The 13,421-nt window shown below is 58.2% G+C and overlaps 1 protein-coding gene across 1 annotated transcript in view; it reads right to left on the bottom strand.

Annotated features, from left to right (window-relative positions):
- Positions 1-13,421, bottom strand: part of CSMD1 (CUB and Sushi multiple domains 1) — a 1,232,804-nt gene that overhangs the window by 40,089 nt on the left and 1,179,294 nt on the right. Inside the window, exons 54-55 of the mRNA XM_015591800.1 lie at positions 11,406-11,600; positions 7,233-7,406 (exon numbers count right to left, since the gene is read on the bottom strand). Of these exons, the coding sequence (XP_015447286.1) occupies positions 7,233-7,406; positions 11,406-11,600 (369 nt within the window). The remainder of the gene's footprint in view (positions 1-7,232; positions 7,407-11,405; positions 11,601-13,421) is intronic.

The raw sequence follows: 13,421 nt of genomic DNA, 5'->3' as shown, positions 1-13,421 counted from the left end.
CTCGAGCGCATGCACTCGAACTGGGCTTGGACCAACGTCTGGGCGCAGCCGGCCTCGATCGGTTGGGACGGAGCTGGAGTTCGGGGAGGGCGACCGGACGCAGTGGCTGCAGGACAGACGAGACCGTGGACAGAGGCTGAAACCACGGGGCAGCTGAGCTCGCGCGTGAGACGCGTGCTCGGGGCTGGGGGGACAGGAAAAGCCCCAGATGAAGTCGGGGCGAACGTTAACATTCGGGGAGCTGAGAAGTGCCGAGGCGGTGGACCGGAACGCGGTGTCAGGCGAGCTCCAGGGACAGGGCTGCCTGACGGACAAGGACTTCGCAAGGCTCTGCGTGAGCCATGGCCACCGGCGCCCTCCGCCCGAGCCTCCTGGGCCGTCTGTGCGTCTCCTCGCCCGACCCGGATGCAGCAGGAGCCCGCCAGGCCGCGGAGGCGGGTCCCCTGCCCCTCGAGGTCCGCTCACCCCCTGTGCCGGGGCGGGCGCTTCTCTCTATGTCCCGCTTCGAGTCACGGGGCCCCGGCCCCCTCCAACCTCGCAGGCTTCGCAGCTCGAGAGAGAGAGAGTCCGAGCTTTGGAGACGGAATAAAGTGCCATTTTCTCACTCACTCTGTAGAAACCCACGGCGTCCGTGGGCCCCGTGACGATGCAGCTCCACGTCGCAGGTGCGCCTGTGCCAGACGGACCCCGAGCCCGGCACTGCTCGGTGCGGAAACGCTGCCACCGGCCCTCTGTCCTGTCCGAACGTCCCCTCGCGTGCTGCGCGCAAACGCCTTTCCCCAGGGCCTCTTATTTTAAGGTCACCTCTTCCCTGTGCCCGTTTGTATCGTATTAAATATCAATTCGAGGATTAGAACGAAACGCATTTCTACACGTCCAGAAAGTTTACAAACCAAACACTGAACCCCGGCGTTTGCGTTCTGGCGACGGGTCCTGCCTGAAACCGGAGCGAAGGGCCTCACAGAACCCCCAACCGCGAGAGCCGGGCGTGCGCAAAGCGAGAACGTAGTACGGGCTGTTTACTTCACCTTTCCCACCCGTCGACGGTCTGAATTTCGCACTGCAGACTGCGTGGTGACGAGAAGGGGCCGCTGGCCATCTCTGGCACCACCTCTTTGTGGCGATGAGCGTTATCGTGTGAGTTGTTGTTTTTCATACGGATCGGTCAGAAAATGCAAGGCATTCGAAGGAGACTTTCTAATTCCATTTTCTAAGAACTATGAAAACATATGGTCCCACGATATTATTTTGAATTATGTCGTTGAGCTACTTTGGTCATAGGGATGTCACCAGAATATCGGTCACGAAGAAGCTCCGCTCTGCAGAGGTCGTTACAGTGCAGCAGACGCAAACTTAAACACTAGCGGAACCTTCTAGTGACACAGAGACAGTGTTCTTTGTGTGGCAGCTGCCTCCGTCCGTCGCGGACATCGCGAATACTACAGGTTGAGGGGTAACGAAGCGGGGGGTGACGCATCGTTATGTGTTGAAATCTCTGGATGGCACACATGCATCACGGGATGGATGCAGGTGTCCACGGCCGGCGGCCGGGGCTACAAACGCACGACCTCGTCTGGCCCGTGTGTTCCCTACCGGGGTCCACGCACGTCCACGGGGAGACAAACGGGGGAGCAGGGGCCCTGGCCCTCCCCTGAGCGGACGTGGGGTCGGGGTTCTGAGTGCCGGGTTCTCCAGCCCAGCGAGCGCCGCGCGGCACAGACGGTGAATGTTGTGTCCTTGGTGACTCACAGGACCCTGGGGGAGCCCGGTCGCCATGCGGGGTCGGCGGCCGTGGTTAAGCGTGGGCTCAGCCGTCGGCAGAGTGAGCTCGCGCACGTGTCCGTTAGTTTGCCTGACGATTAGCCATCGCGATGTCTGCACACGGGGTCTGGCTTTCTCTTTGTCCTCTCCCAAAGGTTCTGGCTTAGAATTCGGACGAGGGACCCCAAACCCAGCACAGATTCGCCTCTGGGAGCTCAGGCAAAGGAGTCACCCTCCTCTCCTTAAATACAGCCCTCCGGCCGTCAGCAGCCGTGAGACGCAGTGGGGGAGCACGGCTCGTCCCCGTACTGGGACACGTGCGCCACAGTGACCGCGGGGGCCCTGGCTGCTCTTCCTGGAGAAGCCGTGGGGACGGCCCCAGTGCCACGGCCAGAAGCACGTGTCGTGTTCCCCATGAAGCAGGAGCAGCAACTCAGGCAAAAGCCGTCTTTTTAGTGACCCTGAAAATAAGCGAGAATGGCCCCCCACTTGCGAGGGCGTTTTTGTCTAAGCATTGTGCATTGTGACAGAAAGCACAGTGGACATGGATTCGATGGGCCTGGGGTCCAACAGAACCCAACGTGAAACCCGCCCAGTCGGCAGCTGCCTCTGTCTGCACTGCGCCGCTGGCCGGATCTGACGCGTTAGATAATAAATAAGAGGAGATATTTCTTACGTTACGTCTGAGAACTTTTTCTGTGCGTGCTGTTCGCTATCACAGACAGAAGAGTGAAAATACGCACCACGAACGTCATTAGCGAGCCTGCTCCGTGGCCCGGGCAGATGTAAGTAATTTTGTTTTTATTTCTCGTTTTTGGCCCCCACCGATCGAGCGCTGATGAAACTTACAGATGTCAGTGTAGACATCTGTGGTCAGCACACCCACCGGCCTGGGCTGGCAATTAACAAAAAGCCAACGACACACAGCCCGGATCACACTCTCACGATAACTAGAGTTATCGTGGAAAATCTCAATATTTACCTTGCCAAAAATTCAGAAACACCCTTTCTAAAGACTATTTCTAAATCCCCACCTAAGCATAATGCCGAAGATGGGTCCAGACTTGCGTGTTATTTTCTGAAATTACATTAGCTCTTCGTGAATACAGACCACCAAAGATCTTACAAATAACACTTTCGATGATCCGCTCTGTGCGTCCTAAAATGAACAGATCCGCAGTTTCTGACGGCTAACTTCCTTCCCTTTTGTGGGAGAAATCGCGCCAGATCCGTGCGTAGCTCTGGGGTCCTTCCTGTTAACGATGCCCACGGGAGCACGGCCGGCGGCTCGCAGTCTCTGGGGGTCCCCTCGGCTTGCTCGGGCACAGTTCTCGGGGGCAGAAGACTCGACTCCATTGGAAACTGAGGTCCTCGTCGATAGACCCCTCTTCCTCGGGGTTCCGGTTTCCGGGATAAGAGCACGTTCTACTCTTTGTATTGTTGAAATAATCCTCCTTGACAGAAACGACCGGATAAGAGACGTGAGCCCCCTGCTCTGTCTCCGTCATCCGCGATCTTAATGCCAACGCCAACGCCAACGCGCGAAACAGGCTCTCGTTTCAAACGTGACCTGCGCGCGGCCCTTACATCTTCCTGGGCTCGGCGACTTCCCGTCGTTCCCAGAGTGCGGTGGACTTGACCTCCCCGGCCCTCGATTTTACCTGCATTTCATTCTCGTAGACACGTTCTGGGGGAGCTGCTTTGCTTGCGGACTGAATTTATCGCCGACCATCGGCTGCAACCGCCTCCGTCTCCCGGGGGGATTTCCCTCCCCCTCCCCACGGGCGCTTGGTTTCTCAAGGTCAGAGATCTGAGACTGTCTGGTTTTGCCCAGGGGACATCTCTGTTAGAGGTAAAGCCACGGGGCTCTATTGACTGTTTCCTGGCTTTTTTAAAAAAACATCCTCACCAACGGTCTCCATTGTATCATAAGTCGCCGTCCCTCTGTGACGGTCCGGTTTACCTTCAGAGGGTCCAGATGGGCCTGAAGGTCACCCGAGGTCATTTAGCTTGACAGAAACCCAGAGCGACTTTCAAGACGTTCGTAATCACGGCCAAAGACGAAGGAAGATTTCGAAGGACAAGAGGATATTGGCAACACAGTTAAGCTCCGGTCCTGGGGGCCGCTCTGCGTGAAGGACAAGGTCAGCCAGTGAGGGCACCAGGCGCAAAGCCCCCTGTGGCCTGTGCCTTGGGGTCGGGCGGAGTCTAGCACTGGGGCTGAGTTCCCCTCCCGCGACCCCACAAATCCCGCCCCGCTCAGAATCAGCACCCTGACGCCCGGCCTCCGTTCCTGAGAAATGAAATCAGAGGCCGAGCAGCACGCGCTGGCTCAGACATGCCTGTCGCACGCCTGGAGGCTGCCAAATCTGTGCTCTGTGGTTACACTGCCCGGCTTTCGATGCTGTTTTTGACATTTACTGGCCTTACGATGCTGGGCAGATTCCTCGCTCTGTTTTTTCCTGTCTGTGAACAGAAGTGATAAGCGCCATCCACGTGTTCTAACGGATTCGATAGGATGACACTCAAACATGACTATCGATTAGTCACCCATAAATAACATCGTTTAAAATTACTGTGTCGAAATAAGGCGTCTGGTTACCCCGTGGGGCGTCCCCTCCCTGCCCCGCCAAACATCCGTGCCAGACTCACGGTGGCAGTCCCTTCCCGTTCTCTCCCGGGCCTTCCAGAATCTTCTCCAGCACGGACCTCGCCTCTGTCCTGGCTGCTGGCCCGTCCACCCACGTTCCCTGCTTCGTCCCCCACGCAGCCTCCCGGGTCCCACGGACGTACGTCTGTGCTGGCTGCACTGCCGTGCGCCCTCCAGCAAATCCACTGTCCAGGAAGATGAGGCTGTCACCACCACGGGCCACGTGTCACATCTCGACCCCGCAGGTGCCAGTGGCAGCTGTGGAACTGTGTTTACTGGCTTTTTAAATATTTTGAAGCATTTATACCACGCTTACTGCTCATTCTTCACTCGTTGGTTCATAGATACGTGGCTGCGTGTTCTTTCTAATTCTTCTCTAACTGCTTCTCTCCCTCTCGGATGTTCTGTCCTGGCCATTTTCTCTGTCCCTTATTCGCTGGGTCCACGTCCCACGGCACTGACGCTGACGCATTACGATCTGGGCATTTTCCTTCCCCTCCGGTCTCAGTTAGCTCTCTCCTGAGCACCCCCTCTTCCAAACGCTCCTAAGACACCACATGCCACTGACGCCTCGCTCTCGGGCACCGTCACCCGACCAGTGACGCGGCTGCTCCTCGTCCACGCTGCCTCGGTCCTGACCCGCAGCGGGGACTACGGCACAGGCGAAGGTGTGTTGGCACCGCTGGGACTCAAGCGGAACCCGACCGAACCGTCCCCTGCATCGAGCGCGCCGGCAAACTCGCCGAGGTGGGAGCTTCTGCCTTCCCTGCCCCGTCACCGCGAGGACCAGCGAGGCGAGCTGTCTGGTGAACAGCGAGGCGCCGACTCATCTGCGTTTCTTCCCGTCGTCACGATTCACAGCAGAGACACACCGCCGACGCGGCTGCTCCTCGTCCACGCTGCCTCGGTCCTGACCCGCAGCGGGGACCACGGCACAGGCGAAGGTGTGTTGGCACCGCTGGGACTCAAGCGGAACCCCTGACCGAACCGTCCCCCGCATCAAGCGCGCCAGCAAACTCGCCGAGGTGGCAGCTTCTGCCTTCCCGGCCCCGTCACCGCGAGGACCAGCGAGGCGAGCTGTCTGGTGAACAGCGAGGCGCCGACTCATCTGCGTTTCTTCCCGTCGTCACGATTCACAGCAGAGACACACGTCCCTCCGACGGCCCGGGCCTCGGTCACTGAAGCTGACCGGGAAGAGCCCCGACCCCCCGCTGCCTCTGGGAGAACAGCCACACGGCTCCACGCCACAGGCTTCCGGAGAGCATTCGGGGACACGGAGACTTCGGAAGCACGGGCGACTCTCAGAGTGGAGCACCAGGCGCCGTCCAAGGACGTCTCAGCAATTGCCAGGCACGGGGTGGACCGCACGCCCCTGACACGCGCACTCGGGCGCACTCGGGGCTTCGCAGGAGCGGGGGCGTTTCGGGGTCGGGGGAGCCCCCTCCGCGCTGCCCCGGCTGCTTCTCGCCGGGGTGGCTACCTACCCACCTCCTTCCCTTTCCCTCCAGTTCTCCTGAGTGACAAGAACATAATTGCGCTAGTCAGTGTCGCAGGCCCGGCTTGGTTCCGGGCGTGGTCCTAGCCCGTGGGGGGCGGGGGCGAATCTTTCCAGCTTCTACAGCTGCCCCGTCGCCCCAGCTTCCTGAGGGCGAGGCCGAGCTTGAGACCAAAGGCAGTTAACACTTTGCTAATCACTCAGGGACCTAAAGGGTTCATTAGACATCACTGTACTCGAAGCTGCTTATTCAACAATTTTCATGCATTTACTCAGAAGGTTTTTCAATGGAAAAAATTTCAACTCAAGTTTTAGAAGTTATCATGCAAACATTTTTAATTTGGAGAAAAAGGAAGACCAAGTCGTTGCACACGTATGACATTTTAAACAAGTCATTGTACTTACGTTGCTCGATATTAACGTCCCTTTAACTTATGTAATTTATAATTTTTAAAAGATACAAGGTATATTTATGAAATTCATTTTCGTGTCCCAAAATCATAAGAACAGTGATATCTTCAGCAGTCTGTGAAAAAGTCTACTTAAGGAGCTGTGACCTTTGTTGGCCACACACACACGCACAGACACATGCGCACACATGTGCACGCTCACACGCACATGCACACACACACAGACACATGCACACACGCACGCACACACGGACGTGTGCACACGCACATACACACACGTGTGCACGCTCACACGCACATGCACACACGCTGTGAAAAAGTCTACTTAAGGAGCTGTGACCTTTGCTGGCCACACACACACACGCACAGACACATGCACACACGGACGTGTGCACACGCACATGCACACATGTGTGCACGCTCACACACACGCACGCACACATGCACACACAGAGACACATACATGCACACACACCCAGTTCTTTACGTCCTCGGACACGTAAAGGGGTCAGGCAGTGGCCTGCAGGCGGGACCGACACATCGGCTGAGGGTCTGCAGCGCGACGTGACACATGCACACACGCACGCACACACGGACGTGTGTACACACACATGCACACATGTGTGCACGCTCACACACGCATGCGCACACACACATGCACACACAGAGACACACGTGCACACACATGCACACGTGTACGCTCACACGCACATGCGCCCCCACACACACACAGAGACACACACATGCACGCACACCCAGTTCTTTACGCCCTCGGACACGTAAAGGGGTCAGGCAGTGGCCGCAGGCGGGACCGACACATCGGCTGAGCGTCTGCAGCGCGACGCCGCGCGTGCCTCCCCCCCGCCCGGCTCTGGGTACTTACGGGACTGGCGAGGGCCGGGCCGGCCCCACTTACCCAGACACCGCGTCTCGGCACCGCTCCAGAGCCCGTTCGCGAGGCACTCTCTGACGTGGGACCCCACGAGCGTGTAGCCCGTGTTACACGTGAATATGGCCGTGGCCCCGTACGTCGTCAGCGTCCCAATCTTGTTCCCGTTCGGGGGGAAGGACAGGCTTCCACACGAGATGACTGCGAGGAAGACGATAACCCGGTGAGAGGCTGAAACTCAGCGGTGAAGAACGTAGGCTACCCAGCCTCCCTCCCAGCTTCGCCACCGCTGGCCAGGAGAAAAATGAAGGTTTCCTAAGCCGCCCGCCTCCCGCTCGCATGAGAGATGCACAGGACACTGAGGACGTCCTCAAGGTGGCCCCAGCCCCACCCGCAGAACCAGCTCCAGCTAGAAACGAAGGACAGTGCTGGACGTGGGACGTTGGTGAAGCACACCAAGGCCACGGCTCTTAAGTCCCTCCTTGTACCCTGACGACAGCGTCTGGAGATTCGGCCGCCTCCCCCTGGCCCGGTCGGAGACGCCCTACGGCTGCGGACTCCCCAGGAAAGCCAGCGCCGCTCACCGGCTTCCCAGTGCCCGCCAGTGCCCGCCCGGGACCAGGGCCCGTCCGGCTCGCCAACAGGGAAGTGACAGCCCAGGACCGGCCTGGCAACTGGGCCAAAGCGTGACGACCTTGACCCGTAACTGACGTGCAGGAGGCGGGGTGCTCGCGCCCTTGAGACCAGGCCTGTGAATTAGGCTGATCTCGTTCCCAGATGCGACGCCCACGATTCTGTTTCGAACGCACAGACACGCGCACGGCCAGGTCACGTGCGTCCTGTGGGGACCGCTCGCCAGTGGCCAGGGCGGCCGGCCCCTGGAGTGTGCCCTGGGCGGACGGACACCCGTACGTTTGTCGATCACCGCCGGTCAAATCCTGGAGGTCAGCAGGGACCGGCCCGCCCACCTCACGCCGCGACCCGGGTCCGGCTTCAGAGAACTCTCAAAGCAGCGGACAGGAAAGAGGCAGAGGCCCAGACCGGGCCACGTTCTCAGGACACCTGTCACGAACACGGTTCTGGTGTGACAGGCGGTGTTTGTGACTGCGTAGAAAATTTAGAAAACGCAGATGGTTTCTTTTTGCTTCGCGGAGTTCTGTGATTAACGTTCTTCTTGCACATTAAAGCAAATAATAAAACGTCAAATAATAAAACGCAGTAATAAGAAGAGAAACAGTAGCCCCCACACTCTCGTGGTCCCTGTGCTGGGGAGGCGTGTGGGCTCCCCTCCTGCGGGTGTCAGTCTTGTGTCCTGGGGACTGGTCCCCGGTGGCCACGTCTCCGCCCACAGGCTGACTGCGGGGCTCGCGGACTGGAGGGGAGGGGGGGTCTCCCGTCCCCTCACCCCGGACGGCTGGGCTCTGCCCGAGGACACGCTAACGCAGCCCCGAGGGGCATGGCGCAGACCCTGCGAGAGATGGGGCACGTCTGGCTGACTCCAGCGTCCTTGTGGATGCGCGTAGTAGGTGCTCAAGGCTCAGCTCTCCATCTACAGCTAAATGGACACGCCGAACGGGGGATTCTAACACTTCCAGACAGATAACGAGAAACGGTGAAGTCCCTGGTGACTCTGTGAGCAGGGACATTCGAAGATAAACCAAAGGCAAACCAGCCGACCGACATCAATAAAAATGTGGCTCTTTGCTGTGTTCATGATTTGGACGGCGACACACCTGAAGACTCTCTTGGTCCAATTCCAGTGAGATGTAGGGAGAGACTGGGTGCCTGTGTCTTCTGCGAAAAAGCCGCCCCAGAGTGGCAAATCGGGCTTGCAAACGCGCATCGCTTTAATTAATTTTAAGGAAGCGATTAAACAGCATTTGACCTTCCTGGGGTTCATCGTGTGTGCGTTGCACAGCGTGGCACGCTATTGCCGGGATTTAGAGTGTGGTTTTCGTGTGTGGTGACCAGGCAGGGGACAGGAGAGGTACCTGTAATTTAAAGGAAATTCAAATATACAGGGAGGTGAACTGAGTTACAGCAAAGAATGAACCGACGCAATGTTCACTCTTATTTTTGCAGAACCCAGAAGATACTGGAAACACTTTAAAGCTCTGCGTTCTGTTCGTGGCTTCGTTTTTTGGGGAGTAAAGTTTTAAAGGCTGTTACTAATTCTCAACAGTAAATCGGCCGTGTTTTCCCTGACGCTATTAACTGAGGCACCGTGGGGCCCAGGGTTGGGCCCGTCACACCGGCCCCCACAGAAAGGACCTGGGCCCTGCCAGGATGGCTGATCCCGAGTTCGTGGGAGGAAAACTCAGGGTGAGCACAAACCACCCTGTCTCCGTGAGAAAACGAGGCCGCAGCGGACAAGCCGAAGTGGCCAGGCAGAGGGGGCTGCCCCTGGCCAAGCCGCGGCCTCCTGGACCGCAGACATTGGGACCCACGTTAACTGAAAGGAAACAGTGACTTCAGCGGAAAACGCTGTTTCTGGAAGAGGCCACACCTCCACGATGACATTCGAGAGACAAATAACAGACGACGGGACACCTCGCGAGGTGACAACAAGGCGAGTCAGCGAGCGGCTGATGACTTGCGGAGTGCGTGTGCCCCCGGATGGGACAGACAGGCGTGTGGCCGAAGCGCGGACGGCGGCTGGAGGGGGGGCCTGGACCTGACGCAGCCTGAGAACCCCAGGCTCCCGCACGTCGGATCGGAGTCAGGAAACCCGGGGCCGGGGCGTGGAGGCGGTGATGGGGACGGCAGAGCCGCTGCTTCCTCCCCGGGGCTAGCCGGCGCGGAGCGGTCAGCAGAGGCCGCTTCGCCAGCGCTCCTGTGTGTCACACGCTCTCCCCGCGCATGGCAGCGCCCTGGGGAGGCCACCTGCGCCGTGAGTGGGAAGCCTGCGGCGTCACGGACGCCCACGTGGCACCGACCCCCCGGGCGGGCAGGGTCACCAGTCCCGCAGCATTGGAGACGGAAGTGCTACCTGGACGCAGGTGGGGGCCCACGGACGCCTGCGGGGACGCCCCGCCCCCCCAAAGCAGCCCCTGAGGTTCCCTGGACGGACTCTGGTTTGGAGCCGACGAAAAGCTGGCAGGAGGAGTCCTGGCCGGGCCACAGGGACATGTCCCCGGTGCCTCCGCCCCACTCTCCTGGGGACCCGATGACGTGGTCTCCGAACGTGCGCACTGGGCGCCCCGGTGGGTGTGGCAGGGGCCGTGGGCGTAGGGAGCAGGGGAGCTGCTAACTCCGACCCGGAGCACAGAGGACACTCAGAATGGATCCAGTGACTGCAGAGTCAAGCCAGGACTCCTTTGAGAATGACGAGGGGACCGTGAATAAGTGCCCCGGAAACTCGGCTCGGGCAGGGCCGTCCGGGGACACAGGTGCTGTTCCCTTTGACACAAGGGAACGGTGACTCCCGGAGGTCACTGTGCCCCCTAATTTATCCCATGTCCCCGGGACCAGCTTCTGCACATGTGCAGTTGGCATCTGTTCCATTAAAACTTGAATTAGGGTGATTACGAAACACAGTGAAGCATCTTTGTGTTCTTTGCCCATTTTTACTCTGGTTTATTCCTACTCAGCCGTGCATTTTAGAAATTTGACACTGGTCTAACTACTCGTTTCTGTGCATGATGATTTCCTGTGACCAATCAACGAAAGACTGTATGTTAAATATGTCTGGATCAAGCTGTGCTCTGCACAATGCTAATATTGTTTTATTTTTCTATTTATGCACCTTTATTATGAATCCTCAGAAGCTCACCCACTTATCCCGTACCTACGAGAATAAAAATCTCTCTTCTCAAGACGGTCATGGTCTGAGAACACAGTGTCTTCAGCATAAACAACATTCCCCAAGATTCTAATTAGAAGGTTGGAATCGTCAGTGCGTGGAATAAAATCGATCTTTTCAAACATGGACCTGCATTTGTTTCTGAGCTGATCTGAAATATCTGAGTGTTCTCATATCTCCAAGTTTACAAAATGCCATTGTTAACAAGGACGAGACGGCGTTTAGCATGTGTTCCAGCAGCCATGTATGCTGGGCGTGTCACGTGAGGATACACATCCATCATAATGAAAACGAATGCCGTCCGGCGGCACCGCAAGTCTGCAGGGCTGGAAGGTCACGGCGCCGCGGCTGCCCGTGGCTCGGACGCTGCGCACCTGGGGAGCTCGCCCGGGACTCACCTCTGCACCGTGGCCTCTCCTCTCCGATGCTCCACGTCCCGTTTGCCTGGCACTGCACGAGCCGTCCGCCCTCCAGGTAATACCCAGGGCTGCAGCTCAGCAGCACCTGAGCTCCATACTCGCTGGGGGACCCTGACACCAGCCTCCAGGTGACGTGTTCTGAGAGCTGGGCTTCGATGCCAGGGCAGGTCACCGCTGGAAGAGAAACAGACGAAACGTCAGCATGGTTCCCCCAAGGGATCCGACCGAGCTTGCTTCCAAGAAACTGCTCCTGCTGTGCAAGCTCCATGCTGTGCCCAGCATTTCGGGGTTCCTCTGCTCTCCACGTAGTCACACGGAAAGGCCACGCGTGGAAAACGCAGCCCGGGGCCTCACGCACGCGCCGCAGCCATCCTGCAGTGACGCCACGCTGCGAAGGGACAGATCGCTTACGTGAGGTTGCGTGGTTCCTTTGGGGTTCACTGTGCAAAGACCACGTGCAAAAAAAACTACCTTTCACGAAATTCATCTCAATGCCCCCTGAGAAACGCGGAGTAGCCCCCGGGCGATGGGAACCTGCCGGGGCTCTAATGCTCAGAGGCTCGGCGCCCGCGCACCCCTCCCCCATGGGGCACGCCTACGCAACAGACGGCACGTCATGGACTTGCAAGCGGCTCACAGGTTCAAGGGCACGGGCGCCGGTGCTGAGAAGCACAGAGCGCGCCTCAGAGGAGAAAATCGGTGCACGCCCAGGAGGGGCTGGGTCTCCGGGGGCTGCTGAGGGGACGGCAGCGTTCACGGACTGCGGGCGCTCGAGTCAGGTGCTAACTGTACACAGGGAAATGTGTGGAAACACAGTAAGAGTGGAGAGCTCTGCAGGGAGGAAGAGAAGCCAGTGAACGGCCAAACCAGAACCAAATAATCACAGAGCAAATGATGCTCAACGTACAAACGTGTGCGCATGCAAAATGCCGCATATACGAGTGCCCGTGTCTTACGAAAAGTACGGTAATCTTTAAAATGAATTGCACGGAGCGAGGAGCCAGAGTTTCACTTCTCTGAATATAACATCATCACAGCCACCTGTCCACGACGTCTGCTAATGTTACTGTCACCTGTATCCTCCTTGTCCGGGGACGTCTGGATAGCTATTTGAGACTCCCGGTAGGCCCTTCACAAGGACAGGCCTTGCTGATGATCTATCTGGCCGCTGTTTCCCAGGTGGGCAGTGTCCTGGGGCCCCGGAGAGCGTTCTCACGGGGAGAAGCCCAGAACGTAGTGTGTGGTTGCCATGCCTGGCGTCGGGCTCTCACTCCGAGAGAATAACGTGAATGAGAATTGAACTCGAAAATGTGCGGGTGTATTTTGTTATCGCTGTTTCCGGGACTATCTCACAATTACGGTAAAACAGCGCTTTCATTACACAGAAAACAACTAGGATACGTATGTTTCCTTAATGGTGCCTGACTCGGGAAATGTAGTAATGATCTGCCGAAAAATAGACGAAAATGAGAGCTAGGAAATTAAAAGTTATGCGGGAGCCAACTACCTTCCGCAAATGCTCACGTGTTCGTATCTAAGAAGGTGAAGCACGTTCAACGCGACCAAGAGACCGGGCGCGAGAGAGGCGCAGGCACGAACTTTCCACGAGGCCCGGGAGCAGACACCGCGGATACCGCGGACGATGCAGACACCGCGGGCGACAGCAGTCTCCATGGACGGACCCGGCCGCTAGGACCGCGTCCACCTCGGGGTTGGTGTGCACGCAGCTGCGGTGCGCGCGCGCGTGTGCAGTGTGTGCGCGTCGTGTGTGCGGTGTGTAGTGTGCGGGGAACCTCTGCTCTCTCCGGCTTTGCGCTGTGGGCGTGGTTATTATTTCCTGAGACCGGCGCTCCGCAGCAGACCCCCGCTGTCCCTGGACCCCCCGGCTGTCCCCGGTGATCCTCCCTTTCCGCGTCCGGAGGTGTTGGAGACGATGATGCTGCGCGGGGCGCCGGGAGGGGACCATGTCACCACGGGGCTCATCCGGGCGCGCGT

Source organism: Pteropus alecto, unplaced genomic scaffold (genome assembly GCF_000325575.1).
Source record: "Pteropus alecto unplaced genomic scaffold, ASM32557v1 scaffold35, whole genome shotgun sequence".
In the NCBI taxonomy this organism is placed as follows: domain Eukaryota; kingdom Metazoa; phylum Chordata; class Mammalia; order Chiroptera; family Pteropodidae; genus Pteropus; species Pteropus alecto.
The sequence above is the reverse complement of the archived record's forward strand: the minus strand, read 5'-3'. Positions and strand labels throughout refer to the sequence as shown.